Raw genomic sequence first — 24682 nt, 5'->3', positions numbered from 1 at the left:
CTCTAGAAGTTGCATGGAATTTTTGTTGGCGCTAATTATAAAAAAAAAACTTATTTCTTTTTTATATTAATCTTGATCCTCTATTTGATTTTTAAAGGAAGCCAAAATTACATTTTATAAAATCAGTTGCTAATTTAACATTGAAATATTTAAATACACATAAAAAAAATAGCATGAGAAGAAAGGGAAAAACAAATTTGAACTTATAAAACAATGAAAACACAACTTTAAAGAATGTCATTTAAAAACAAATAAAGTATAAGTGATTAAATTGAAAAACATGCAAACTTTCAGGGACAGAAAAGCTTTGTGAATGAAAATTTTAATTTTTACGAGAGCGTGAACAGTAGATTCCAAACAATAAAATTGCATGTTGTTTTAGTTTTTTTTTTTTTTTTGTATAATATAATATATAATGATCTTCTTCCGGCTTCTCAAGTACAAGATGGTAGATGTGGCACAGCTCTGTGGTGAGAATTCGTTGACAGAGTTTGAATTCTGTTTTGCTGCCACGTCACCTTCAAGGTTCATCGTATATTCTTACATGATCTCTCTCTAGGATCTTGTCTTGGAATGGGTTTGGACTCTAATTTGAAACATGGCCTCTAATGGGCCAGGTAAATCTGTTTTTACCTTTTATTTATTTATTTATTTTATAAATTAAATACGTATATGTGTAGGCAAAATTGAATGTCTCGAACTCACACTTCGTTTAATGGTGAGATAGTTGTTTTCCCCTTACAAATTACTATAAATATTACCACCGTGTACTTGAAAAAAAAAGTTTTCACATGATTTATCTATTGAATTTTGTTAATCTATAAAAATATAATAAATGTGAAATGTAATAAAAAAAATATAAAGTCAAATTCTCTTAAAAAAAACTAAAACAATTTGAATCAATAAAAACATAAAATTGTGAAAAATACAATGTGAGATTCCCTTAAAATCCAATCAGTGAAAAAAAATACATATGTTTCATTTAATTTAATTTTATAAAAAAAATAGGAAGAAAAATATCAACTTGCTAAATAAACTAATTTTTACACATTGAAAAAAAAAAATAATGTCAAAACAAAATCTACATGCATATGCTTTGTTCTATTCTTTTACCTTCTTTGTTGCATTTTGTTTAGTATAATTTTATTTTTTTGGTATTATCATCATATGAATATAAAAGCGAACACGTCTAATCGTATTGATTGAAAATCAATAATTATAAGAAAATTCTAAAACATGGGGGGGAAAATGTAGTGCCTCTCAACAGTAAAATTATATGTTTGGCCTTCTCAAAACAAATCAAATAAATAACTATTTTTTTTATATTTATTGACATAAATAGTTACACTCGAAGCCTCTCCTTAGTCCTCACAAACCCGCCTCCTCTCTCACAAATCACAATTTTCTCCTCTCCTTTCTCACTGCTCTTTCGTTCTTTCTTGATCACCAATTCTCCACCCAAAATCCAGCAAAACCATACATAGCTAGCAACCTTTCTCCGTCGTTCAAATCACTACTCTCTCATTCTCTCTCGATCTCCTTCTTCCATCACCAAATCCCTCACACGAATAACCTTTCTCTCCATCCTCTACCACCACAGACACGGTAATAACCTCCTCCTCCACATCACAGTAGCGCCCCGCAACCCATTGCAATGAAACCCACACCAATAACCCAAAACGAAACCCAACAACATTCTCAATCTTTCTAGAGGTAAGTCAAATTTATCTCTTTCTGTTGTTTTTTATTTATTGCTTTAGATTTATTTATTTTTTCATGATTTTTCTTCTCTGTTAGTTTCTAACTTTTAAGCCATGATTTTACTTTTTCGGGCTGGTTTTGCTATTAATACTGATATTTTTATTTAAATAGGATTTATTGCCATGATGAAGAAATGGTAGTTACTTTTGTGCTATGTGACTCGTTGATAGAAAATATAAACCCCTGCGTAAATGTAGGAACTAGTGTAGAAATAAATGGAGGAGTAATAGAAACTTGGGATGAAAAGAAAAATGAGTAAACTATATAAATAAAAGGGAATATAATGTGAAATGGAGAAAATGGTCTCCAAGTATGGATGGATGAGGATTTATAATTTTAGTTTAAAATTCAGTAATGAGTTTTGATGGATAAAAAAGTTAGAAAAATTTAAAATAAACATGTTTTGAGAGAATGAAAAATTAATTTCAAGGAATTATATCATATTCGCAGTGAAAATAATAAAAAAAATTATTCGAGAATTCTTAGAATCTTGTTAAATAGATCTAGAGTTGTTTAAAAATTTCTTACCTAAAGATCTAATTTTTTTCAATTTTGAATAATACTTTAAAGGTTGAGTTGTCATAAATTATAAGTTGTTCAATTGTTTGGTCTCTAACAGTAATTTACACGAAACTCTAGTGAAAAATCTTTTAAATTCTTATTTAGTAGAAAAGAATTTTCATGTCTAAATTGCCAGCTCTATATTCTGTGACTTATTTAATTTTTCTGTATAATAAAGAACTACACAAAAATAAGAGGCATGTCCTATTATTTATAGGAAAATCTAAAAACCCTATAAATTATTAAAAGATCTATTTGTTCATTGAATAATATATATATATTAGTTTGAAAAAAAGTTTAGAAACTAAGTTCTTCTTTGAATTTTTTAGAACTAAAAATATAATCCATGATTATATTTTCTCCATGTGTTTCTATTAAAAGGGAAACATCTTAATATAACTACCGTGATTAGATCAGGTTTTGTTACATATCTATCCAAACAAATAATTTGCAATCGGAACTCCAATAACATTATCACCGCAAGAATCATTGTATGATGGCTGACTCCATCACAACCGTTACTATCTCCAACAATATCAATAATATTTTAATAATTTTATTATCATCTCCACAATTGATGTGAATGAAAAATAACTTACAAAAAAAAAAATCATAAACCAAACGCATCCTAAATGTAGTTTGTTAACTTGCAACTTGCAAATTCTCTTCTCTCTTTTGACGAATGAAGGATTAAAGAAAAAAACAGAGAGGAAAAGGTGGGGAAATAAACAATGGGGCCAACGATGTTCTTCATCATTTCTTGAGTATGGATTCGGATTTAATCCATTTGATATCCAAATATGCAAATGCTCTCATTAAGTATATATTATCACACTCCAAAAGCCCAAACGCCTTAAGCACAGAAATTAAAGATTCCCAAACTAAGCTCCATTACAGCCCAACCATTATCCAAGAACAACAGAAATAATTAAACCAAATTAACCACGAGGGAGGGCTCTTTACTCAACTCTCCCCATGGTGAATCCCTCTCAAAAAATCAGAAGGCAGCCTCTCTCTCTCTGTTTTTTTTTTTTTTTTTATGAATTTCAATTAATTAACCCTTCCTTCCAACAGCAAAGCTTCTGCTTCTTGGCCCCAACTGTGGCTTTACAACGGCGCCTGCGCCTGTTTCAAAATCACATGGTTTGTCTCCATCAATCCTTCCCATGATACCCATTCCAAAACCGCAACTCTTTGGCAAAAACATTTTGGATCCCACCATTATCGATGATTGCTGCTGCCTCAATTGCTGTATGAACATCTCAATTTCATTTCTTTGACCTAAGCTCCTGTCAGAAGCAGCTCTAACAAGCTTTCTGTAATCTTCATTGTCGTTGCACCTTGACGAGCCAATACTGAAGCTCCAGGGCAAGGGAGGGTATTGTCCCGTTGGCAAGGCCATGGAGTGGCCATAACCCATCCTCGTCGAGCAGTCTATTATGCTTTTAACATAAACGTCCCTTGCTTTACACAAAAGTCTTACTGGGATTGCAACGACTCGCATGAACTTGCTTTGGTTGTGTGCTTTTGTCTTCATGCTGGATTCTAGCTGGCTAGCTAACAAAAGAGGGTTTTGGAAAGTGATCAAGAGTGTGAATTGAAATGGGATATTTGAAAATAAGAAATTCGATACTAATGTTGAGAGACAGAAAGAAGGAGATGAGGTGATGGGGTTAGGTTTGTGGGTTATAAGTAGAGGAGAAAATGACGCCGATTAGGTTATAGGTATGAACTAAAACAAGGCAGGCAGTCGTTGGATTTGGACGTCTTTTTTTAGTTTTTCAACTAGCACACAGGGTTAGAAAACCTTGTAAACGATGGGGAGAGCATTGGTGCTGAATAAATAAAGCTTATTATTATTATTATTAAAAAGGAATGTCAAATAGCTGGATTTACTTCCAAAACCGGAAACTGAATTACCGAAGAAACCGAAGTGGCTAGTTATGGGGCGGTGCCCTACCACCTGCATAGATTATTGTAATGAAATTTTGTAAGCCCAATTGTTTTGAGTTCGGTCCAGAGAGGAGCCTATGGATTTAAGAAGGAAAAGTAACGACTTGTCAGTTTACCTAAATCTGCAGGCGCCCATAGTGAACCCTCTATAAAACATTGGCTTTAGCCGCTCTAATAAGTCAATGACAATCTTTTTAGAATGCTTAGTGCTTGCACTATGTTGGCCTTTACTGTGCTGCAAATCGAATCAAGTTGTGATTTTTTGGATTGTCTTTTATGTCACTGCTTTATTATCTTGAAGTGCTATGTAAATTATGCCAAAAAATGCTTCATTCTGCATCAAAAGAACTCAAGTCTCTGAGTTGAAGTGCCTACGTTCAAAATTGTTCTGGAATGGTGTGTATTTTTGTTCCAGTAGAAGTTTCTTTTCCATGTTTTTGACATTTACATGCTAATAATACAAAGTCCTTTTCTTGGTACAACCGTATAGCTTGGCCAAGCTACTCTGATATCTGTATTCTTTTTTTTTTTTTTTTTTCTGGAGGCTGAGCTTTCATATGCCAACATGAACAATCTTATGGCAGTGATATCACTTTATTATAGTTCATCACATGCAACAGACATTTTAAAAAAGTTTCAAATGTAACTTACTTGTGTACAATAATATGATTTGAGGCATTTAAACAGCACTGTATTAAATGCATGTTCACCTAATTGTTACTTGTATATAGTATCACTATCTTACTCATTAGAAATGATGCTAGGTTATAGAATTATCAAAACAACTTTTTACCTTCTTTATGTGGAAATATTCCTGACAAATGTCCTTGTAAGATGGATTTTTGGATGCTCTTAGTCGAGAACAAGGATTTATGAAACAACACAATACTAATTGTAACACATGACAAAACTATGATTTATGACATACTTTGTATGATTGGTGCTCTCTGTTGTCACTGTGGTCTAAACTTGCAGTTACAGGGTGTCATCAATTCTAACTAAATAATTAGTTAAAACATTTTTAGGAATTTAAGTTATTTAAACCATGTATAAATTTTTATTTAAACTATGTATTTTAAGGTGTTTGGATTTTTTTATTCTTTATTTTACTTTTATTTTAATCATGTTATATTGTTAATTAGTACTTGAGTATAATTGTTAATATATAATTAGTTAAAATATTTTATTTACAATTTTACGATCCGAGTTTATATTATATATTCCGTGGTGTCAAAAAAACGTTTTTAACAGCCTTGATATGTGGCTTTTATAAGCAGTGTTCGAATTCTAGGCTGCTGTCGTATCTATCTTGCAACCTCCTCTACTTTACATAAGCGGTCTCCACCATTTGCTTTTGCTGCTTCCATAAAAAACAATACAAACAACAACATGAGCTCTTCTTTTTCTCATTCCAATAGAGGGTACGTTTCTTATTCTTCTCACCTAATATAATTTCCCCTTTTCGCTTGGTTTTGTTTGATTTTTTTTTGAAATACTATATATAACTGTGTACCGATTCTTTTCTTGGAGGAGGACCGAATCATATTTTGTTTCGTTTATAGGTTCCAGAGTTCCATATGATATGACATGTGGGCTTTTATAAGTAGTGTTCGAATTCTAGGCTGCTGTCGTATCTATCTTGCAACCTCCTCTACTTTCCATAAGCGGTCTCCTCCTTTTGCTTTTGCTGCTTCCATAAAAAACAATACAAACAACAACATGAGCTCTTCTTTTTCTCATTCCAATAGAGGGTATGTTTCTTATTCTTCTCACCTGATATAATTTCCCCTTTTCACTTGGTTTTGTTTGATTTTTTTCTGAAATACAAAATTGGGCATTGATGGCAGAGGAAGAGGTTTGGAGATGCAAAACGATAGAGAAGGGTCTAGAGGCCGAGGCCGCGGCAGAGGGGGATCTAGTAAGGATAAAATTGATGCACTTGGCAGATTGTTGTAAGCACAACCTTGAACATTACACTTTTTTTTGTCGTTATAATTTGAATTTTTGTTGATATTATTAATTTTTAGTGGAAGCATATTATGAATGATGTTAAACAATTTTGTTGATTTTGTGTCTAATTTGTCACGTAATAATATAAATGATATATAGGTGATAACTTAAGTTTTTGGGCTTATATTGTTTTTTGACATATTATTAGTGACTTGTTAACTAACCGGTAACGGTTTTGAATCTCATTATTCCTTTATAACTAATAAATTTAAGCACAAATTAGTGTTAACTTGTACAAGTTTCAAGTTAAAAAAAAAGATATGTTAGAGAATAATATAAATCATATCTTGAGATCTTTCTTAACTGTTTAAGTTTTTAGGTTAAAATGATTTTTTTGACATAATTGAACATTTTCAGGACACGGATCTTGCGTCACAAGGCTTCAGAGTTGAACTTGAATATGCGAAGTGATGGGTTTGTCAAAGTTGAGGATTTACTAAAGCTCAATATGAAAACATTTGCTAATGTTCCGTTAAGATCACATACTGATGATGATGTTAAAGAGGTTGGTTCAGTAAATACTTTTCTTTATATACATTTGCATCTTTGTTCCTGTTAGGCAAATGATTTTCCTGGTACTATTTGATTGAGCATTGATTTCTCTAGGAAAACAATGTGGGGTGAGGGAGAATATAGCTCGCGTTATGCGTATTGCATCATTTTTTTCCTGCATTGATAGAAAACTTACTTACTTTGATGTTTCAAAGACTGTCTGACAGAGATTGACGAATGATTGCCAAGGGTGTTTGTAAATTCGTAGGACATGATCTTATAACTTTATTTCCCTTTTTAGACTTGGTTTCTTATCATACTTCTTTTGGAATACAAATTTTCCTACCATAAAAGTACCATTAAATAGTAAGTTGTGATGTTTGGGGGCATGTTTATTTACTTTCTTACTCCTATAATGTTGATGGCTAATGTATGTCTATGTACAAGGTAAGAACATTTATGATGGATAAAAGATACATGTATTTATATTCTATTTCACCATATTCTTATCCGGCTGTTAATGAAATATGATTTTTACAATTGCTAAATTTATAACAAAAGGTTTGGCTTTTCTGTAAAACTTACTCACACCTGGAGCTCATATTATTGAAACTTGCTCATATTATTGAAACTTGTCGTCACTCCGCACAATGAAGTTCTATACCTTTATTTATTTTTGTTTATGAATAAACTTCCTAGAGATAACATCTTTTGTTATTGCAAATTCAGGCTGTTAGAAAAGATAATAAGCAGCGACTTAGCCTCCTGGAAGAAGGCGAGGAGCTTCTGATACGTGCTAACCAAGGCCACTCGATAAAGGTGATAGATATTTACTGTGAAACAACAATCTATTCATCCCAGTAGGTTATCTTTGTGATTATGAGTAAAACTTGGACATTCAACTGTGTCTTAAGAGTGAGATTTTGCAATAATAACATAACAAAATTGGTTCTCATGCTTTTGCTGCCCCAACATGTTTGATAATTCTTGATATATTTATGCCTTTAATGATTGCTTAGGGCACTAGTAGCAAAGCAAAATAATTAGCTTAACTTATCTGGAAAATATCTGAATATCAATCTGGATGAAAATTTTAATCTTGTCAAGTTAGAACATTTGATGTATTTGTAATATTCACTTCAGGATTAAAGAAACAGAAAATGAGAAGATTTTATGCTGTTTATGAAATTTATGTTTACTTACAAATTTTATGCTCTGTTAACTTTGACATATATGTTCCTTATACTTGTGACCATCAAACTGTTTGTTACAGAACTACACAGGTCTCACTATTTTTCTTTGTACCACTTGAATTTATGTTAAAACTAGTTTACGTCTCAGTTCTCTGTATACTAGGGTGTTGTGTCATTCATTATGATGTTTTCTCAAAAGAAGAAGGATGTGCATTAGTTTAGTCTGAACGGGTTACTTATGCTTGTGCAGACAGTTGAATCTGAAAGTCTGTTAAAAGCAATTCTTTCGCCCGAGGAAATTACAGGTAAAAGTTACTACTATGCTATATTTCCATCCTCTCAAATAGGACTTTTCTATTTTCCCTTTTTTTTAGGTTATTATTTGGTTCATTACCTCCTTCCCTAATGCAGTGTGTGTACATGGGACCTATAAGAAGAATCTAGACTCAATTTTGGAATCTGGTTTAAAGAGAATGCAAAGATTGCATGTTCACTTCTCCAGTGGTTTGCCAACAGATGTTGAAGTGATTAGTGGTATGATACATAAGGAAACTTGCTTTTAAGTTGTTCTTTTGACATTCATGGCTTCATGTTCTAGAGATATCATGCGATCATTGTCTTTTAAGATTTGAAGGAAGAGTCAAAATGTAGAGTGCATGTTTTTTTTCCATGGGTTGGGGGTTGGGGGACAATAGAGTCTGCTTATCTGTTTAGTAAGAACTCTTCCCAAAATAGCAAGCCTTTACCAAAATTTTGTGGATCTGAATTTTACTCGTCAGCATCTACATGACTAGAAAGAAAAATTGCCCATGGTAACGAATGGCAGGTCATTTCAATAGATTTTACTTGAGTGCTCCAATGTTTACAAGAACACCTTTTTGTAGCCCTAATTTGAAAGAAAGCCAATGATGGAAGAAGGGAGGAAGTGCTTTAGTTGCTAGCTGGGAGTATCTTTTGTTGGTGCCTTTTGCAATTGTTTCTCAAATCTGAACCTTGACTAGCTCATGTTCAATGAAGCAAGGCTTTCAAATTGATAAATCACTTAGCATACTTTTTAAGATTGTTGATGGCTTTGTATGATATATTTGACTTTTCATCTTTCAGGTATGAGACGGGATGTTAATGTTTTGATATTTCTTGATGTCAGAAAAGCACTTGAAGGTATAAACATCAACACCTCTGATCTTTTCAACCAGATAACAAGTTAGATAAAATATGTATACATGTTGAGTACAAAATTTAGTAGGACAAGCATGGGTGATAACTGATTCCTTGTTCTGTGTTTGCAATTATGTTTGATTTCAGAGGGAATGAAGCTTTACATTTCAGACAATAGGGTGATTTTGACAGAAGGTTTTGACGGCACCGTACCTGTCAAGTATTTTGAAAGAATAGAATCTTGGCCTGATAGACGGCCTATACCCTTCCAGACGACCTAAATTTGATTGTAGGTGGTCCTCCTTTTGACCCATAAAGATGGTAGTTTACATTTGATAAGGCGTGGTTCTTCAGCTGCCATGGCATGCAAACTGGGCACATATTCAGCTGACGCTATTGTAAGTTAGAATGTTGCAAGGAAGGTGATGAAAAAAACCAAGCTGAAGCTTTCGCCCTGTTTGGAATTGCGCTTCAAATGTGATCAGGCGAAATTTTAATTTTTCTATTTAAAATTAATTTTTTAAAATCATTTTAATATGTTTATATCAAAAATAATTTTTAAAAAATAAAAAAAATATTATTTTAATATATTTTTAAATAAAAAATATTTTAAAAATAGCTACTCCAATTCTAAACATTCCCATCATTTGAATGTGAATGTGAGGTATTATGTTATGTTTATATTTGCTTGTCAATGGTATGAAACTGTGATGAATGATATGCTAATTGTTTTTAGACAAAAACAGGAATTGTAAACCTTCAAACGACAATTTGAATTATCATGTTATATAAATACACAATGAAAATTAAAAAAAATAATCAATTTTTAACCAAACTGAACTGGAACTGAATTGCTTAGTTATTTCAGATTTGATAATTAGGTCTGAATCGGCATTAATTGGGATTCTTCTCAGCCCAAACCAACCTCTAAAAGCCTCTCAATGTGATGGAGAGTAGAAAAGCCAGAACCCAACAATAAAGAACAAGTCACTTTCCTTGCCCCATTGTCTATAGTTAAAAACCCTAATTCCTTCCATTGAATCCAAAATAGATAATGGGGTGGAAGGAAAGATTGGTTAGTGATGAGAGCTTTCTTTAATCTCTTGTATTGTGAGCAACTGCTAGGGTCTAGATCTACAATCTGAAAGCATTTGCTGATCTCAATGCTAATTCTTGGCAAATGGTTGATCTTGCAACAATTACAAGACAATCAAGCTGGCGGCTGGAACTAGTCAGTGGGGAGCAACACCCTCAATCTTAGCCAAGTAATAAACTGCGACCAACGGGAACTGTTCTTATCTTGTGGAGATCACCGCCACCCTCAGTTCCACGGTCACAATTTGGTGATTGCCGCTTCTCTTATCCCCAACCAATGATGTTCAGTGGGCAACAGGAATCGGCCTATTATGTTGGTGATCAACAGTACATCCAGCGTCAAACAATGATGGACAGCGAGCGGCAAAGATCATAAGCCTTTATTTTGGTGATGAACAGTTATCTCACCCTCCAAGAGCGATGCCCGTCAGCCCGCGAGATCACCGTTATTCTCAGTCTCAGTCTCAGTCAATGATGATGACCAGCAGGCAGAACGGAGCAGTCGTGTCCTTTGTCAATGGACTTGTGGATGGATCACCGTTACCGGCCCTGTTAAACTTTATTCCATGAGATAACTAAAGATGTTTATCGCACAGAAGCCAAAATAGTCGACATGGTAAGAACCATTATTATTATGGTTCACCGTTATTCCACGAAGTTCTTAAACCACATCAATTTTTGTTCATTGAAGAACCATTATTATGCAAGAGTGTCCTTAAGGCTTGATGAAGTTTGTTTAAGGTGATGGTCAAGCAAAGGAAAAAAAAAATATGATCAAAATATTTACTATTGTCCAAATGCAAATTTGTTTTGTCGCTTTTTTTCTCCTGCCCTATCCCTGTTGTCTTGCTTTCGTGTTTGCTCCGCCTTGGGTTACCGACGGCTTCCGCCCTGATCCTTGTTATTTTGATATCCCGGTTGGCTTTCTAGGTCTCCTCAGTTTGTGCTTTATGTTGGTGGGGTCTGTTTTTATCTCCTGTTGCTAGTTTCAGTTCTTTTATTCTAGGTTCCTTCTCTGTTCTGGTAGGCCAGACTAAATACAAGAAATTTCCTGCCCTTTGTAATCAAGTTTTCCTCATTTATGTTTTTCAATAATAAATTTTAAATAAAAATAGTTGAAGGATTACATGGCATAAAATACTGGAAAATATGGTTTTATTTATTTATTATTATTATATTTTTTTAAAAAAATATGTTTCCGAGTGGGAGAGTACCTTAAGGGCATTTATGTAAACCTAAAAAAAATCCAAAACTTATATATTGGATTTATGTAGTGTGTGCCGATTTAATTTGTGGTGCCAAGGATAAAAGTTTGAAAATGAAGGGACCCGTGAGGATACCAACCAAAGTTCTCCAAATTACTACTAGAAAAGCTCCATGTGGTGAAGGTATTGATTCAAAATCTAGATTTAATTGATTAGTTATGTCCTTTTGTTTTATTGCTCTCAAAATTAAATATATTTGTGTTGATTTTAATTATTTTATGTTAATTGCCATTGAAATTTAAAAAATAAATCGTTTCTTTATATTGGATCGATCATGACAGGATCAATGTGTATATTCAATGATTTTATTTATTAATTTTCAGGAACAAGCACTTGGGATGGTTTTGAGCTCCGCATTCATAAACGAGTGGTTGATCTTTTTAGCTCAGCTGAAGTGGTGAAACAGATAACTTCCATTACCATTGAACCTGGCGTGGAGGTTGAGGTTACAATTGCAAGCTAAAGGATCTGTTTTTTTTTTTAATGATTTTCTTATGAATTGCAGAATGAAGTCTAGAAATTCTGGTTCTTGCAATGGTTTTTTGTTTCTTTTTAGAACAAGTTTGATTAGCTACATTGGATTTCAATTTCCTATATTTAATTGTTCTCTTCGATGAACTATTTGGTGAATCTTGAAGGGTTTTTTTTTTCTTTCAAATTATGCCATATTTCTGTTGATTTTTATCAGCTTTGTTTATCATGATGGATGGGATTTTGACAGAAATTTTAAGGGTGCGTGGATGTATTTATATTTACAGCTAGTCTCCTTCATGACAATCTCTAGATGTAATTAATTTGAACATTCAGTTTTCAATTTAAGTTATTAGTATGTATATATAGCTTGTTTACACTTCGTCTTTCTGGTTATTGACTCTATATTTACTGCCTCAATTACCCCAAGTTGTCAAAGACCAAGCCCTTTTCAACTTTTTGCGAGAGCCTACAGAGAAGGGATTGAAAAAAGGAAAAAAAAGGATTTAATCTCTTACATTTTGGTAATTTTATTTTTCCTTCCCTTTTCGAGAAGAGCATTTAGCGATTCAAAGAATAGAACGAGGAGGCGGCAAAAAGGGCCATGTTCATTTACTGCTTTTGTCAGTATGCAGCATGTATATTCCAGCTCCCTGTATCTGAAAGCAAGAAATTAGTATATATGGATGATGTTTTTGCAGAAGATGCAATATGCTTCATGAGGAATTTAAATGCGAGTCACGTGCAAGGTGTGTCGATGCTTTCTTTGCACCTAGCTGTTAGAATGGAATTGAATGCCCTGGCAGTGTCCAGCGAGTCGAGAGTTATTTCACAATTGGAGTTTGTGCAGTCCAATTTTCGGCTGTTAGCTTAAGCGAGTCCAGAGTTGGAGCCAAGGGGGCTTCCGCGCTGCAGTGAGCGGTGTTCAAGTTGGGGTTACCCTCCTCGACCTCAACTTATGAAGCTGACACTGCCACCTCCATTTCTGTTTTATGGCTGGATCACTGCTACGATTCATCGTTCAGTATGGTCTAGGAATCCAACCATGCCTTGTCCTGAAAAGGTTACATTTAATCCCATGGACATCGAGTTGATGATTTCTCTTTGCTGGGATGCCACCAGGGATTGCAGTCTTCTACAATCCCTCAAACCACGTAACAAACGAGGGTGTCATCGAGTAGTAGCTCTTCTAGAATTGGAAGAGAGAGAAAAACAGCTAATTGCAACAGCTTACTTCATGCTAGTTTATCCAAAATGCTCAAATATTTGATGAGAAGAAACTATTAATCACTGAGCAATTTACAGCAGACAGTAAGGATTTATAGAAGATGAAATGGGGAATCAAACTAATCAGCAAAGCATATGCTTCAAACACAAAGCAAGTGCATCTATACACAGACACACACACACACAACCCGGGATACCTTTCATTGGCATCCAAGAAAGTTTCTTGCCTTCCAACTCAAAGAATCATATCCACCAAGCTGAGATCATCCTCATCCATGCCATTTGGAATAATATTAAATTATATACTTTCCAGAAAGGGAATAAAGGCTATTCCAGCGCATAAGTTAGGATTATATGGAATGGAATATAATTGCACAGAGAGCAATTCTCCAAGTTTAAGTCAAGGAACCAAAACAAGTCCCCTGCATGATGAGAAGATATAGACAGAATACAGCAATGGAAATGGAGAGTAAAATTGCCATGTTTTCAAGAAAATACTTCAAAGTCTCAGGGAAAGATCAAAATAAACAATGATGGTTTACCTCCTCCAAATTCATTGCTTAATAACTAACTCTTGCATATTCTGTCTGATGAGTAAAAATCAAACCCAACAAAAATGCATTGAACTAGAAATTACCAAAAATTGCATATCCAGAAATGAAAAAAGGAACAGAAGGTTGGGCCAAGACCACAGTGGCAAAATTTAGTTTCGGAGAGTTGGGAGCTTAATAAATTTAATCAGCTCTGGCAGAAATGTGTCCTTCAGCATCACATTCATCAACAGAACGTTACAACATCCTGGAATATATCATGTATGGAGAAGAAAGGATAAAACTCTAGGTCAAATGCAACGCATAACTAATATCTATTGTTCACTCAGAACAGCAAAAACAAAGTGAGGGGCATGGTGGACTTTTGAATCAAGAATATATGCCACAACACAGACACAAGCTGGTCTAATAGAAACCAACCATCAAGATCATTCACAACAAGCAAGAAAGAAATAGCTGCAGCTGAAATTGTCATGGATATCATTACCACACCGAGCCTTTGTACAAAAAAAACACAACTATACAGTAGTCAAATGAATTCAATTTGTTCAGTAAGAAGAAATAAATGTGAAATTCACGTGTGCTATTTTATTAAATGATACAAGTCCAACAATCAGCATATGCTCTATCGGTCATGAATTCTACAATGCCGAAACTACAACAATTACATATTCCAAAAAATAGGAAACAAAAGAGAAAGATGGTTCTGGCTTTGTTTTGATACAGTGCAGGGAGTGCCCAACAACAAAATCCACCGACCAAATAATATTCAACATAGGACACGATATTCCTCCTTGTACAGCATCAATTAAACATATATGAAAGACAATTTTCATGCAGTGAACAACACAGAAATGTTAAGAAAGCAATTATAAGAATCATAATGAACAAGGAATGTTTTCCAAGTACTGAACCAAAAAAATTCAACTCATCTTGCAACAGCCTTCTTGTCTCCATAGTAACTGAGGTACCACGGCACGAATTTCTTCAACCCTGTCTGCAGATCCGTGGTAGGCTTATATCCAAATTCCTTCTGAGCATAACTAATATTTGCGTGTGTATATGGAACATCCCCGTTGCGTGGAAACTTCATAACATTCCTTTTAGCCTTAACCTTCAAAAGCCTTTCCAAAATACTGACAAGATCAGTAACTGGCACAGAAGATGTATTCCCCAAATTGAAAACCCTCAATTGTGCCGGCCCTTTCTTCTTCCCTCCACTCCCGGTACTCTTCTCTGCTGTATCCAACGAACCCAAACAACCCTTCACAATATCATCAATGTAGGTAAAATCCCTAGCAACAGTCCCGTGATTCGCAGCCAGTAAGGGAAAGTCCGTAAATATGATTGTAAGTGTACAATTTCCTCACCAGCTTTCTTACTAGCAGCGTATAAACTAGCAGGTTGATCAGTTCTATCTTTCTCAGAGAAAGGCACTTTAGTATTAAGCCCATAAACAGAACTAGATGATGCCCAAACAATAGCTGGTTGTGGATTGGTCCAGGCCATGGTTAGTTTGGGTCGGGCCTTCAATGGACCGAGATTACAATGTGGGCCGTGCTCTTACAAATTTTGCAAGTTTTTTATTTATTGGAGGAAAAATCTGGAAGTTAATGCCAAAATTGTAGGATATTCTAATTAGAGTTATCCTAATTAGAGTTATCCAAAATTGTAGGATATGCCAAAGTTTTTTTTATATATATATCATCATAATTAGAGTTAACATAATTAGAGTTAACTCATCAAACTCGTAAACTGGATCATTAAGTTCACAAAGTTTAATATTCTAATTTTTTTTAATAATTTTTATTTAACTAAACTTTTTTTAAAAATAAATCATGCAACGATGCTAAAGTTTTTTTTTTATACAAACCCGATGCTGAGATATTTTTTTGATATCACAATAACCTTATAAAAGACAAATTAAAATAAACTATCAATTTTAAATACCTATAAACACATCATATAAGGACTAAATAAAAAAAATATCAATAACCAAAGGGGAAAAAAGGAGCCAAAATGCAAAAAAAAAAAAAACATTACAGATTACTATTGTAATCCACAATGCTAATGGGTGTGGGGAAACAATGTTTTCCCTCCACCTTTTAGCTTTATATTTTTTTGATACCAATCTAATATTGAAATATTTTTTTGATATCACATTGATCATATAGAAGGCAAATTAAAATAGATTTTCAACTCTAAATCCTTATAAATATATCATATAAAAACTAGATTACAAAAATTAATAACTAAAGAAAAAAAAGGATCAAAATGCAAAATAAAAATAAAAATAAACATTATGAATTACTATTAATGAGTGGGGGAAAACAAACACATTTTGGCTTTATAATTAATATAGTCATGCAATATGATTTGCTTGATACACATAAATTAGATATGTATTGTTCATAAATTAAATAAGTATCATTCATTTACGATGCTTCACATTAGATGTATGCCATATAATATATGGCTCCACTAGTGGAATCTTTAGAATAAATTTGATACATTGATGAGAAAACACTATTTGAAGCTTCATATATTTTTTGATATGGCGTGGCTACATAAGGTCACCCATTGAAAGTTGGTTCTAAGTTTTTCAGAACTTATCATAGGAAAAGCAACTGCAAATACTAGAGGGAAGCAACTAATTATTGTCTTCCACAGTTTATAAAGATCTTTTTGTGCTCCCACTTCTCAATCAAAACCCAGTATCTTAGCTTAAAAAAATTATGAAACACTTTGTCGCAATTTTTTTTTTTTTTAGTTTAACGTGGGTGTCCGGCCAGCTTGCGCGCACCTCGACTAATCCCACGGGTCCTGAAGTTAACGACCATGTAAGCCTCAAGTGGTTATCATATGAGTAACCACAGGGCTCGAACCTGAGGCCACAGAGGGAGTAAACTTTTTTTTTTTACTTTGTCGCACTTTTTACTCCAACACATAGTAGGCAAATGGTTACCTTTGCTTCGGGGAATGCACTAAGAGTACCCTTTGTTGATCCATTACTTGTAAAAAGAGAGAAAAGAACTTCAAAAAGCAAGTCGTTGCTTTTGCCCAATGCAAAAATATTTGGTGAAAGAAAACTTGTCATGACTCTGAATGCTGCTCTACTTATTCAGCACATGAAATCTCTCTATTCCTTAAGGACATTGGACTCTCGGAAAGGGTTTATCCTCGATGAACCAGTATTTTATCATTAATCTTATGTATACATTTTTTTCTAAAAAATATCAAGATTAAAGAAAACTTATACACCGCCTTAAAAGAATAATGGTCAAATCTCTACTTGTCAATTCTTCCACTGCTACCATTGCTATAATTGTTGTTCATATTAACTTCTGTTTTAGACAGAGTTTAAATAATTAATTGAACAAACAATAATTAAAGTACAATTTATATCTCTGAAATAAATTTTCTATTTCAGTTTCTCCAGTGCATTCTTAAATTAACACGATTCTCTAGTGAGGCCTTCGAGCCTCATACTATTTTAAAGGATGAGCATAAGCCTCATGTCTCTCCAGTGCAGTTTTAGACTGACGCGACTCTCTAGTTGGGCTCTTAGGCCTCATGCTATCTCTAAGGATGACCACGAGTCTCCTGTCTCTCAAGTGCACTCTCAAACTTGCATGACTCTCTAGTGGGACTCCCAAGCCTCATGCTATTTCCAGTGATGACCACGAGCCTCCTCCTCTCTAGAATAGTCTTAGACTGACACAACTCTCAATGGGGCTCTTGGGCCTCACGCAGTCTCCACGGGCCTTCCAAATCTCTTTATCTTTCTGCGTATTTTTTTCCAGCTATATGCCCCAATATATACACCCCTTTTATTATACGAGTAAAACTCATCATTTTGCTCAAAGGGTAATTATTTAAAGTCTTCGTGTATTATTATATTGCAAAGACCAAGGGCTATTAATGGACTAATGTTTTATTAGTAATTATATATATATATATTCCAAAAAAAATATCGTGATCAAAGAAAACACGCTTGTATAATTTTTCTGAACCCTTGATTATGCTGGGCTGGTCTGCACCAGCTACAAAACAAGCCTCGAACAGGCGTGTTAGGCTTAACACATCACTAGGCCCAGAAAGCAACTGGGTTTGGTAACTGGGTTTGGCCCCTACCAAACCCAATGATTGGGTCTGACAGGAGTTGTCAGACCCAACAATTAGGCCTGATGTGCGTTGCCCAGGGGTGTTGAGCCCGAGGATTTTTTTTCATCGTACCCCAGGCATGGTCGGGCACTCTTTGCTCGTCTTGGCCTAACGCGTGGCAGAGTCCACTACACCTATAGATTCAAATATAATGTCCAAATCTAATGCCACACCACATATTTTTACATAAATCTTAAAATAGATTATTTCTTAATAATTAAACTTAATTTAACAAATATACACACCAACACCATTAAGTGCATTAAAGTCTCTCATGGCCTACCACATCTTTATCTCTCAACTAAATAATTTTAATGGAAGACAGGTGTATGGCTATGGTGTCTTGGGTATATTGAGTGTAGGGGTGAGCATTTTTGTTCGTTTCAATTTTCTCCTAAACGAATAACCAAACTAATTTTGTTTTTTAAAAAATAAAAACTGAAATCGCAAAGAATCAATTGAGGGGTGAATTGATGGACCTGGCTGTTGCATTTTTTATGAGGGTATAAAAATATTGGAAAAAATTAGAAAAGAATGGGTTGAAAGGATATCGGTTGTTGTTTTGAGGGGATTTGATGCTAGGTGTTGAGAATATATGAAGAACAAGAGGCATTAGCAAGAAAAATATGAAGAAAGTTGGACAATCTCTAAAAAATTAGTTGGGGCTCTAGATTATTTATAAGGAAAGATGGTAGTAGAAGAAGAAAATTTGAACCAGATAGATTTTATTGGTGTTTGGAGAAGTTTGGCAGTAAAGGTGGACCATTTGCTTTTTAATGGCCTTTTTATGAGCACTGTGAAGTTTCATGATGTTGGTGTTGAAATGTTTAATTATGATATAGAGATTTTGTTCGGAGTATTTGGGGCTTGGTGCTTAAGACCTGAAGCTTTCTTCATTAAAACCAATGATGGCTTGAAGTTGCTAAAGATAAGCGAGAAGCAGCTTCGAGACACTATCTTATGAGGAGGAAAAAGGATGAAGGAGAATGATATTATCCATTTGAATGTAGCCAGGATAATGAAGATATAAAACAAATGAAGTTTTTATGATTTAAGGATGGAAAAGCTTAGGGTTGACAAAGAGATTGAGAGAAAGCTTGAGGGGTGTCTGGTTTGATTTAGGCTTTAGGATTAGAAGAAAAGTTAGTATTTATACCTAATTTTCAATTTGGTCCAGTTCTATTTGAACTAGTTTGGTTCGGTTCAATCGATTTCAAACTTTGAATAACAAAACCAAACCAAACTGAAGCTGTTTTTTTTATTATTTTTCTAATCGATTAATTTGGTTTTTTTCTTAGTTATATTTTTTTTGGTTTTATCAGTTTTTTGGTTATTTTGCTTACCCCTAGCTGAGTAGAACACAACCCACAACTCACTTAATAGAAATTACTCTACAGTCCCTCCATCCCAGACAAAAGGACAAGGTTCAAGGGATATAAATACATCTTGAATCATCCAGGTAAAGAGTTCACTATTTCTATGCTTTACTGCATACATATTTTTCTAATATCTTTTTTAAAATATTATTACACTCTCTCTTATTATAAAGATACTTCCTTAAATACCTGAGTGTTCCCTAACCTACTATAAAGATCATTTTACAGTTACTTGGCTTTCTACATCAAACCATGCTTATTTTGGTCATCCTAGCCACGAAGAATGAAGCATGTTGCAAGAACAAATGACTAACGAATTTATCCACCTATTAGAGCCTTGTTCCTAATCACCTTACATCATCAATCCTTATAATGCCCGGATTTTGCCTCTAATTGAACAGCTGATGGCGCCAGAGTTTCCTATCACTTGTATAATTGGGAGTGATATTAGGACACCAGAAACTTCATTCCACGGGGAAAATGGTCTTGACGAGCAACTAGATATTGTTTATGTGGACAGAGATGGCACAATGAGGATGGCAAGCTTAGTAGCAATTGAGAAATTATGGGAAAAAATCAACCTCTCAAGGGTAGAAAGAATTGGTGGGATTTCTCACACATCAATTCTCCAGAATGATACGGCACTTGGTGAAATAACACGAGAAATTTCTTGTATTAATTCTGATGCTATCAGCACAGTTGTGTAGAGAGTTTTTTTTTAGTTTAACGTGGGTATTCGGGTCAGCTTGCGTGTATCTCGACTAATTCCACGGGCCCTGAAGTTAACGATCATATAAATCTCCAGTGGTCATCATATAAGTAACCATATGGCTCAAATTTAAAATTATAGAAAGAGTAAATCTTTTATTCCCAACTGAGAGTTTTATTATTATGGATAGATTACATAGATGAGTTTACAGAGCGCTGGAAATCCCTGATTCCGCCTAATGTGATGTGATTTGTGCGGTCACCTTGTCCAACGTCATGTCTTCTTCCATGGAGAATGTAAATGGGGTAAAATACATGGCGTTTCCCTTGCGCTTGCGGTATTTTTCTTTTTTAATGAAAATAGCAGGATCTCTATTCCCTGTGCAACACTTGGGAACAATAATTTAGCTCTGAATTCTGAATTTCTGATCCATTAATTAAAAAGGAAAAGAAAAGCGAGGAGGCAACAACAGAAAAGACAACCTGTACACCGCCTCAAAAGAATAATGGTCAAATCTCTACTTGCCAATTCTTCCACTGCTCACCATTGCTACAGCTGCTGCTTGCATTAACTCTTGTTTTAGACGGAGTTTAAATAATTAATTAAACAAGCAATAATTAACTTCGAGGCAGAGGAGGGCACAGAGAGAGGGGACGCACGATTCCCATCGGACACGTGTCACTCTCTAGTTCGCCCAAAAAGCAAGCAAAAGTGCATCAAAGTGGTCAAACAAGAGACCGGAAAGGCAACCCAAGGCGTACGTATACAGTCAAGACCCAAGATAACCGGTCAAGAGTTGAGCTGGCACTTTACGAAAGGCACGCTCTCAGCGGGCCCCGCCCCCACGGGACTTCCAGTTCCCTGATCCATCTAGTTTTTAATTTATTACAGAGATTAATAATTGAATAAGTTACCATGAAGTATTTTGAAAAGATATTAGTTATTCTATTTTCAGAAAGAAGAACTGTAGATACTTTATTTATGCAATATTTCACTCAATTGAAATTACCAGATAATTGCTAAATATTGAATCAATTTTTTAATTTTTTTATCTACAAATTCACAGATACCCATCTCTTTGGATTTCCATGATCCAGAGACCGGATATTAAGGTGATTGACTATACGACTGCACGTGTGGTGCACAGTTGCCAATGGTTTGAAACACTGGCTATAGCCGGTCACTCCCACTAAGCTCCTCTCTTTATCTTTTTTTTTTCTTCCTCGTCTAAAAAGTAAATAAAAATCAGGCATCTCATCTTAATGACAACAGTACATGAATGATTCCATTCCATTCCATTCAACACACACTTTTTTTTCCTTTCTTTTTTCTGGGGCCTCCATTAGAAGAGACTACATACTTGCTAGATAACTCTTTCATTTTCTCGACCTCAAATGCTCTTACTCTACTAGGTATGTTCATGTCCAAATTTCTCTTTTCAAATATTTTTTATTTTATCTATGCGGTGAATTTGAGTTGTGGAGGTTCTGTTCATCATCATTGTGTTTTTTTCACTCCGTTTTGATTGCTCTTTCCTCACTTTTTATGTGAAGTTGGGTTGTTGATGATTCCACCCTTTTCTTTGAACTTAAAGATGAAGTTAGTTTACTCACCACTTTGGTATTAGAGAAGAGGATTGCATGTTGATGATGATAATGATGGGAAAGACTGTTACTGTTTTGACCAGAGACTCTTTATGCCTTCTCTCCTTTTCTCTTTTCCTTTCCCGCACGTTGCTTGTCCCGTGGATTTGACGGGTCTTCTTCTACTATTATTCTTTTCCTCTTGAATTAGATTTAGATTTAGCTTCTTTTGTTGGATAGTGGGTAGTGTTTTCTTTCCAAAAGGGTATTCGCAAAATGCCGATGTATCAGCCAAATAGCCATAGAAATTTAAGGCTAGATGTGGGTGCTGGTGGACAAATCCTGGATCTAGAAACAGCCATTAAAGATGGCATTTTGGGCGGCGGCGGCGGTTTAGTTTGTGCTGGCGTGACGGAGAAATTGGATCTGAAGAAGATGATTGAGGAGCTTGAATCAATAGAAGTGCCATCCGTGTTTATATGTCCAATTTCATTGGACCCTATGCAAGACCCAGTGACTCTCTGCACTGGACAGACTTACGAGAGATCCAACATTCTCAAATGGTTCTCTTTGGGTCATTGCACGTGCCCCACTACAATGCAAGAGCTTTGGGATGATACGGTGACGCCAAACAGGACTTTGCAGCAGCTGATTTATAGCTGGTTCTCGCAGAAGTATTTGGCTATGAAGAAGAGATCAGAGGACGTGTTAGGGAGGGCCACTGAGCTTTTGGATTCTTTAAAGAAGGTTAAGGGTCAAGCTAGAGTGCAAACTTTGAAGGAGCTAAGGCATGTTGTGGTTGCCCATTCAATGGCGAAGAAAACAGTGATGGATAAGGGTGGAGTTGCCTTGATTTCTACTTTATTGGGTCCTTTTACGACTCATGCTGTAGGGTCTGAGGTAATTGGTATTCTTGTGAATTTGGATCTTGATTTGCCATCCAAGGCAAATTTGAGGCAGCCTGCAAAGATTTCCTTAGTTGTGGATATGTTGAATGAGGGTTCGATTGAGACCAAGATTAATTGTACGAAATTGATCGAAATGTTGATTGGAAGAAAAGATTTGGGATCAGAAAATGTGTCAAGTTTGAGTCTTTTGGCGGGTTTGTTGAGGTTGGTGAAAGATAAGAGACACCCCAATGGAGTATTGGCTGGACTCGGTTTGTTAAATACCATATGTTTAGATGAATCTGTTAGGAACTCAGTTGTGAGCATTGGGGCAGTTCCTCCATTAGTGGAGCTATTGCCCGGTTTGAATAATGAGTGCTTGGAATTAGCACTTCATATTTTGGAGGTTCTGTCGACCATTCCGGAGGGTAGATTGGCTTTGAAGGACTGTGCCAACACAATCCCTAATGTGGTCAAGTTTTTGATGAGCAAATCAGAGAGCTGTACTCAGCTTGCATTATCAATACTGTGGGCGGTTTGCAATCTTGCACCAGAAGAATGTGCAGCACTTGCTGTGGAGGCAGGTTTGGCAGCGAAACTACTTCTTGTAATACAGAGTGGCTGCAATCCTGTGTTGAAGCAGCGGTCAGTTGAGCTCCTGAAACTGTGTAGTCTAAATTACACGGCTACTATATTTATTTCCAAGTGTAAGCTTTCCAGAACGATAGAGTGAATGAAATTGGCAGATTGTTGATATATAGCATTTCTTTTACCTCGCAAGAGGCGAAGGAGCTCTTGGGATCCGATGGAACTCGTGGTGGGGGTTGGTAAGGTACCCCTCTCACTCGCCTGTGTATATTAAAGAGCTTTGATACATAGCATTGATTTTCCATAATAGAAGCATCATAACGTGTATCTTAGGCTAATCACATGTTGTGTACCTGGCAATCCACTGTCTCTAAGCTGGTGGTTTTACCAAAAATCTCTTAGCGAGCGAGGTTGTTGTTGAATTCAGCTGTTTTTGTTTGCCAAAGGGACTGAGCTGGGTCATGGATTCGTGATTGTTTCCATCCTCAACTAATGTGTAAAGTATGTCTCTAATGGAGGTTCTGGTGGTTTGGAAAGTAAGGAAGGCGTTTGGGAATGTGCAATTCGTACAGGGATGTATGGTCAGTTGTATTTGTAGTTACTTGTATGTTGTTCCGTTGATCCCCAGTTTTACACCCTTAATTTGTAAGGGTTTTGTGGGGTGGAAGTATATTCTTTTATTTCAGTTCTCAAGTATCTTTTACCCCGAGTCTCAAAAGCTGTAGAATGGCAGAGTTTCTTGCTTTCATTGTAAAATCATGCTTGAAGAGCACCCGTTCGTATTTATACATGCTTAATCTATTCCATTTTTCACTTTTGCTTGGGGCTTCTTTCAAATCATTCTTGTCTGTGTATTCACTCTCGTAGTTCTCTGCAATTTGTGCTTTTTGCTCTCTAAGGTTGGGATGCAGAGTATCCTTGGTGCTTAATAATTATCACTCCACATTTTTTTGAAAGATGTATTTGAATGGGGGGATAGAAAGGAAGAGATCATCAAACTCGACTTTGTCTGGAGCTTTTGAATGTTGTTCTGGAGAAGCGGGGATGATGATATGGCATAGAATTAGCAATTACAGTCCTGTAATCCACGGTTGTTTGCTCTTATAGCGTTGGAGCTTGTATGTTAATTTACAGATTTTGGTCACAGCAAAGCAAGGGAATGTAGAACTATGATTGGATTGTTAGAGACGTGGCAGGCCTACAAGAACAGCAAACTTAATTGGCATTAACAGAAAACTAGGGTTTTACCAAACTCTTCCTCCCATTATATATATATATATATATATATATATATATATATATATATATATATATATATATATTATCATTTAATATTAAATTTATTAGTTACAGAAGTTCATAGTTTTTTTCAATTTAATTTTCATAAAATTCTTTTAAACTCATGATCCGGACCACGAGTTTGATGGATTAAATCGACTTTTTTTTTTCTAATTAACTTTTTTTTTATATAGTTTCATTAACAAAAAAACTAAAGGAGGAGGGGGTTTTATTGTACCCCTCCTCACATTACACTATTTACTTGAATAATTTTTTTTAATCTTTGTTATTTTTTTTAATTTTAATTTTATCATTCAATGTTAGATTTATTGAGTATTGAACTTCATTATTTTTTTCAAT

The 24682-nt window shown here is 35.0% G+C and overlaps 3 protein-coding genes and 2 pseudogenes across 11 annotated transcripts; 3 read left to right on the top strand and 2 right to left on the bottom strand.

The window, feature by feature from the left end:
- Nucleotides 1-1346: 1346 nt before the first annotated feature.
- LOC7472650 (uncharacterized) lies at nt 1347-11056 on the top strand. 9 transcript variants are annotated; one of them, XM_052450700.1, is made up of 9 exons: nt 1347-1713; nt 5838-6026; nt 6123-6227; nt 6643-6790; nt 7507-7596; nt 8221-8275; nt 8382-8504; nt 9075-9131; nt 9276-11056. In XM_052450700.1, the coding sequence occupies exons 2-9, from the start codon at nt 5863-5865 to the stop codon at nt 9407-9409; spliced, it is 876 nt and encodes a 291-aa protein (XP_052306660.1). In that variant the 5' UTR covers nt 1347-1713; nt 5838-5862; the 3' UTR covers nt 9410-11056. The 9 variants fall into 9 exon arrangements, with proteins under 9 accessions (XP_052306660.1, XP_052306661.1, XP_024451379.1 ...); XM_052450701.1 differs by having other exon boundaries at nt 1348-1713; nt 5883-6026; XM_024595611.2 differs by lacking the exon at nt 5838-6026 and adding an exon at nt 5553-5696 and having other exon boundaries at nt 1348-1713.
- Nucleotides 2857-3859, bottom strand: LOC7472651 (uncharacterized). The gene has a single exon (XM_002301107.4). The coding sequence runs from the start codon at nt 3857-3859 to the stop codon at nt 3377-3379; it is 483 nt and encodes a 160-aa protein (XP_002301143.4). The 3' UTR covers nt 2857-3376.
- Nucleotides 11057-14299: 3243 nt separating the features above from the next.
- On the bottom strand, nt 14300-15246 carry LOC18096273 (UDP-glucuronate 4-epimerase 2-like; annotated as a pseudogene).
- Nucleotides 15247-16209: 963 nt separating this feature from the next.
- On the top strand, nt 16210-19984 carry LOC18096272 (lecithin-cholesterol acyltransferase-like 1; annotated as a pseudogene).
- A 1255-nt stretch (nt 19985-21239) lies between these two features.
- On the top strand, nt 21240-23862 carry LOC7472647 (U-box domain-containing protein 30). Its single transcript, XM_002302362.4, has one exon. The coding sequence runs from the start codon at nt 21846-21848 to the stop codon at nt 23187-23189; it is 1344 nt and encodes a 447-aa protein (XP_002302398.1). The 5' UTR covers nt 21240-21845; the 3' UTR covers nt 23190-23862.
- The last annotated feature ends 820 nt before the right edge of the window (nt 23863-24682 follow it).

Source organism: Populus trichocarpa, chromosome 2 (genome assembly GCF_000002775.5).
Source record: "Populus trichocarpa isolate Nisqually-1 chromosome 2, P.trichocarpa_v4.1, whole genome shotgun sequence".
NCBI classification, from domain to species: Eukaryota; Viridiplantae; Streptophyta; class Magnoliopsida; order Malpighiales; family Salicaceae; genus Populus; species Populus trichocarpa.
This window is presented reverse-complemented; position numbering and strand designations above follow the sequence as displayed.